This window comes from Oncorhynchus mykiss, chromosome 24, assembly GCF_013265735.2.
Source record: "Oncorhynchus mykiss isolate Arlee chromosome 24, USDA_OmykA_1.1, whole genome shotgun sequence".
NCBI classification, from domain to species: domain Eukaryota; kingdom Metazoa; phylum Chordata; class Actinopteri; order Salmoniformes; family Salmonidae; genus Oncorhynchus; species Oncorhynchus mykiss.
Genome location: NC_048588.1, coordinates 35,252,616 through 35,258,615, shown reverse-complemented (window position 1 = coordinate 35,258,615; position 6,000 = coordinate 35,252,616). Strand labels below are relative to the sequence as shown.

The 6,000-nt window shown below is 41.4% G+C and overlaps 1 protein-coding gene across 2 annotated transcripts in view; it reads left to right on the top strand.

The window, feature by feature from the left end:
* The first annotated feature begins 1,477 nt into the window (after window positions 1-1,477).
* Window positions 1,478-6,000, top strand: part of LOC110503425 (neprilysin-like) — a 181,203-nt gene continuing 176,680 nt past the window's right edge. For both annotated transcript variants that reach the window (XM_036961850.1, XM_036961849.1), the window contains exon 1: window positions 1,478-2,143. In XM_036961850.1, the coding sequence (XP_036817745.1) occupies window positions 2,101-2,143 (43 nt within the window). In that variant the 5' untranslated portion in view covers window positions 1,478-2,100. The remainder of the gene's footprint in view (window positions 2,144-6,000) is intronic.

Sequence of the window (6,000 nt, the reverse complement as noted above, 5' to 3'; positions counted from 1 at the left end):
AGTGCAAATCAATCCCAGAACAACAGCAAAGGATATTGTGACGATGCTGGAGGAAACAGGTACAAAAGTATCTATTTCCACAGTAAAACGAGTCTTACATCGACATAACCTGAAAGGTCGCTCAGCAAGGAAGAAGCCACTGTTCCTATACCGCCATAAAAAAGCCAGACTACGGTTTGCAACTGCACATGGGGAGAAAGATCGTACTTTTTGGAGAAATGTCCTCTGGTCTGATGAAACAAAAATATAACTGTTTGGCCATAATGACCATCGTTATGTTTGGGAGGAAAAAGGAGGAGGCTTGTAAGCCGAAGAACACAATCCCAAACGTGAAGCACGGGGGTGGCAGCATCATGTTGTGTGGGTGCTTTGCTGCAGGAGGGACTGGTGCACTTCACAAAATAGATGGCATCATGAGGTAGGGAAATTTTGTGGATATATTGAAGCAACATCTCAAAACATCAGTCAGGAAGTTAAGGCTTGGTCACTAATGGGTCTTCCAAATGGACAATGACCCCAAGCATACTTCCAAAGTTGTGGCAAAATAGCTTAAGGACAACAAAGTCAAGGTATTGGAGTGGCCATCACAAAGCCCTGACCTCAATCCTATAGAAAATGTGTGGACAGAACTGAAAAAGCGTGTGCGAGCAAGGAGGCCTAAAAACCTGACTTCGTTACACCAGCTCTGTCAGGAGGAATGGGCCAAAATTCACCCAACTTATTGTGGGAAGCTTGTGGAAGGCTACCAGAAATGTTTGACCCAAGTTAAACAATTTAAAGGCAATGCTACCAAATACTAATTGAGTGTATGTAAACTTCTGACCCACTGGGAATGTGATGAAAGAAATAAAAGCTGAAATAAATCATTCTCTCTACTTTTATGCTGACATTTCACATTCTTAAAATAAAGTGGTGATACTAACTGCCATAAAATAGGGAATTCTTACTAGGATTTGTGAGGAATTGTGAAAAACTGAGTTTAAATGTATTTGGCAAAGGTATGTATGTATGTAAACTTCTGACTTCTGAACCACTGGAATTGTGATACAGTGAATTACAAGTTAAATAATATGTCTGTAAGCAATTGATGGAAATTGTGTCATGCACAAAGTAGATGTCCTAACCGACTTGCCAAAACTATAGTTTTTTAAGAGAGGCACAGTATCACTAAGATCACTAAGATAAAATATCAACTGCTATCAACTAAGAAATAGTAGCTCAGACTTGTGTATATTGTGCAGACATTTGGTTTTAAAAGTGGGCTATGTGTCCAGTGTGACAACTTTGTCATTCCTCGATTAAATTCATGTCTGCATGTGTAAGCTATTGTGTGGTGTCTGTGATTGCTCTGTTATAAAGACCAGGCAGTATAGGCCTCAAAGACTGAGGATGAAGATCATTGCGCAATACACAATTTGAGCCTGCCCCTGACCGGGGTTTGTTGCAACTTACATTGAGATAAGGGAGTTTGAACAAGCAATACATTCAACATCAGAGGCAAGAAGCAACCATCACCAAGCATGTCTGACCGAACCGCGGTATAGGCAGCCCATTCGCTCCAGGCGAAAACCGCTCTCTCCAGCTATTTAGGAGCGACTTGGTGGCGCGCTACTCATCTGCTCGCAGCTCGAGCCTCGTTAACAGGCTCACTTCTAAACGCCGCCTTTTAGAGACGCAACGTATCGGTAACCGGTAACAGGGGAACTTCACTGCCAGGTCACACGTTCACATGCCGCTCATTAGAGTTTTCCGTTGATCTATTCTACATTTCTCGCTCAAGTGTCCGTTCAATATAGATATAAATACAACTGTCTTGGACTCTGGCTGGGGGATGTTGTAGGCTCGTGGCGTTAACAGGTAGGCGAGATAAGCTTGTGTGCTCGTTCTGTGCCAACAAGGGAAGAGAGAGGCGGGTTGTGCTTGAAACCCACGAAAAGACAGCAAGAAAGGAAGAGTAGTTGCTGCATATGCTGTAGCTAATGGGGATCCTAATAAACTAAACTAAACAGGTATTCCACATTCTCACGAATATCGATTTCCAGGTCGTATTCTCTCCCCGCATCTGATTGACCTTTGACGGACGTTTGATTGGTGGATGTAATGCCCATATACATCATCGATCGAAAATTTCCAGAGACACCTGGTAAGTCAGTTACCCGTGCCAAAACTGTTCTAAATATTGCTCTGTGATGCTTGGTCTCTCTCTCTCTCTCTCTGTGTGTGTGTGTGTGTCTGTGACAAGTGGCATTCACCGGTTGATCACCATGTCACCCCACGGAGTTTTCTTTGCTCTTATTTGATGTGCAACAGTTAGGAAATTCATTTATTGTCCTATGTGCACTCAGCTCCATTTCTTCTTGGTCATTCAGTGTCTCTCTGCCAGATATGATCATGCGTTTATAGATGTCATAATTTTAGACATATTGTTTTTGCGCACATAATAACATGTTTTATATTACTAGCTTCCCCTTTGCACATACTTTCGCAAAGACTAGAATGTGTTTGGGGATGGATCTTTGTTAAAGTATGTGGACATATTTGACACCAGTCAGCTCTGACGTTTCTGTAAATAAAATACCGTTTGAAGTTGTGTTGTGTTGGGGACAGTCATGAATATATGCGCTGCTCTCCATTGTAATGGTTCTGAGAAATAGAGCCTACTGATAGGCTACGTGACATTCAAGTGTTTATCCCGTTGCGTTTCAGTCATAGAAACGTTTTATCATCTAGACATTTGTAAACTTAACAATAATGTCTCAATAACTTCTACAGTAAGATGTCACAGTGTCTCACTTCTACAGTAAGCGGACACAGTGTCTCACTCCTACAGTAAGAGGACACAGTGTCTCACTCATACAGTAAGAGGACACAGTGTCTCACTCCTACAGTAAGAGGACACAGTGTCTCACTCCTACAGTAAGAGGACACAGTGTCTCACTCCTACAGTAAGATGTCACAGTGTCTCACTCCTACAGTAAGAGGACACAGTGTCTCACTCCTACAGTAAGAGGACACAGTGTCTCACTCCTACAGTAAGAGGACACAGTGTCTCACTCCTACAGTAAGAGGACACAGTGTCTCACTCCTACAGTAAGAGGACACAGTGTCTCACTCCTACAGTAAGAGGACACAGTGTCTCACTCCTACAGTAAGAGGACACAGTGTCTCACTCCTACAGTAAGAGGACACAGTGTCTCACTCCTACAGTAAGAGGACACAGTGTCTCACTCCTACAGTAAGAGGACACAGTGTCTTACTCCTACAGTAAGAGGACACAGTGTCTCACTCCTACAGTAAGAGGACACAGTGTCTCACTCCTACAGTAAGAGGACACAGTGTCTCACTCCTAAATGCTACATCATAGCCGCGGGAGGTAAGGGTTCTGATGGTGCTGCAGCAACCCTGGAAAAGCAGAATAATTACACAAAAAATGTACAATGTTTTTCAAAATATCTATCTTTTTTTTTTAAACATTTTTTTTCACAAAAGTAGACCACTGGGTCTTTCATAGTGTACTATTGTATCACTACTGTAACATTCAGCATCTCCACTTTGGCAACAAATGTAGTTGTATAATTAAGAACAGAATCTTGCAGGGTTCAATTGTTGTAATTGTAAGAATGGTTGCCCTGTCTCTTTCTCTGTGATGTCATCGCTAATGGAATCCAGAAAGAACAAAATCCTGTCTCTTTCTCTGTGATGTCATCTCTAATGGAATCCAGAAAGAACAAAACCCTGTCTCTTTCTCTGTGATGTCATCTCTAATGGAATCCAGAAAGAACAAAACCCTGTCTCTTTCTCTGTGATGTCATCTCTAATGGAATCCAGAAAGAACAAAACCCTGTCTCTTTCTCTGTGATGTCATCTCTAATGGAATCCAGAAAGAACAAAACCCTGTCTCTTTCTCTGTGATGTCATCTCTAATGGAATCCAGAATGAACAAAACCCTGTCTCTTTCTCTGTGATGTCATCTCTAATGGAATCCAGAAATAACGAAACCCTGTCTCTTTCTCTGTGATGTCATCTCTAATGGAATCCAGAAAGAACGAAACCCTGTCTCTTTCTCTGTGATGTCATCTCTAATGGAATCCAGAAAGAACGAAACCCTGTCTCTTTCTCTGTGATGTCATCTCTAATGGAATCCAGAAAGAGCAAAACCCTGTCTCTTTCTCTGTGATGTCATCTCTAATGGAATCCAGAAAGAACAAAATCCTGTCTCTTTCTCTGTGATGTCATCTCTAATGGAATCCAGAAAGAACAAAATCCTGTCTCTTTCTCTGTGATTTCATCTCTAATGGAATCCAGAAAGAACAAAATCCTGTCTCTTTCTCTGTGATGTCATCTCTAATGGAATCCAGAAATAACGAAACCCTGTCTCTTTCTCTGTGATGTCATCTCTAATGGAATCCAGAAAGAACAAAACCCTGTCTCTTTCTCTGTGATGTCATCTCTAATGGAATCCAGAAAGAACAAAACCCTGTCTCTTTCTCTGTGATGTCATCTCTAATGGAATCCAGAAAGAACAAAACCCTGTCTCTTTCTCTGTGATGTCATCTCTAATGGAATCCAGAAAGAACAAAACCCTGTCTCTTTCTCTGTGATGTCATCTCTAATGGAATCCAGAAATAACGAAACCCTGTCTCTTTCTCTGTGATGTCATCTCTAATGGAATCCAGAAAGAACGAAACCCTGTCTCTTTCTCTGTGATGTCATCTCTAATGGAATCCAGAAAGAACGAAACCCTGTCTCTTTCTCTGTGATGTCATCTCTAATGGAATCCAGAAAGAACAAAACCCTGTCTCTTTCTCTGTGATGTCATCTCTAATGGAATCCAGAAAGAACAAAATCCTGTCTCTTTCTCTGTGATGTCATCTCTAATGGAATCCAGAAAGAACAAAACCCTGTCTCTTTCTCTGTGATGTCATCTCTAATGGAATCCAGAAAGAACAAAACCCTGTCTCTTTCTCTGTGATGTCATCTCTAATGGAATCCAGAAAGAACAAAATCCTGTCTCTTTCTCTGTGATGTCATCTCTAATGGAATCCAGAAAGAACAAAATCCTGTCTCTTTCTCTGTGATGTCATCTCTAATGGAATCCAGAAAGAACAAAACCCTGTCTCTTTCTCTGTGATGTCATCTCTAATGGAATCCAGAAAGAACAAAACCCTGTCTCTTTCTCTGTGATGTCATCTCTAATGGAATCCAGAAAGAACAAAACCCTGTCTCTTTCTCTGTGATGTCATCTCTAATGGAATCCAGAAAGAACAAAACCCTGTCCCTTTCTCTGTGATGTCATCTCTAATGGAATCCAGAAAGAACAAAACCCTGCCTCTTTCTCTGTGATGTCATCTCTAATGGAATCCAGAAAGAACAAAACCCTGCTTCTTTCTCTGTGATGTCATCTCTAATGGAATCCAGAAAGAACAAAACCCTGCCTCTTTCTCTGTGATGTCATCTCTAATGGAATCCACAAAGAACAAAACCCTGTCTCTTTCTCTGTGATGTCATCTCTAATGGAATCCAGAAAGAACAAAACCCTGTCTCTTTCTCTGTGATGTCATCTCTAATGGAATCCAGAAAGAACAAAACCCTGTCCCTTTCTCTGTGATGTCATCTCTAATGGAATCCAGAAAGAACAAAACCCTGTCTCTTTCTCTGTGATGTCATCTCTAATGGAATCCAGAAATAACGAAACCCTGCCTCTTTCTCTGTGATGTCATCTCTAATGGAATCCAGAAAGAACAAAACCCTGTCCCTTTCTCTGTGATGTCACCTCTAATGGAATCCAGAAAGAACAAAACCCTGTCTCTTTCTCTGTGATGTCATCTCTAATGGAATCCAGAAAGAATGAAACCCTGTCTCTTTCTCTGTGATGTCATCTCTAATGGAATCCAGAAAGAACAAAACCCTGTCCCTTTCTCTGTGATGTCATCTCTAATGGAATCCAGAAAGAACGAAACCCTGTCTCTTTCTCTGTGATGTCATCTCTAATGGAATCCA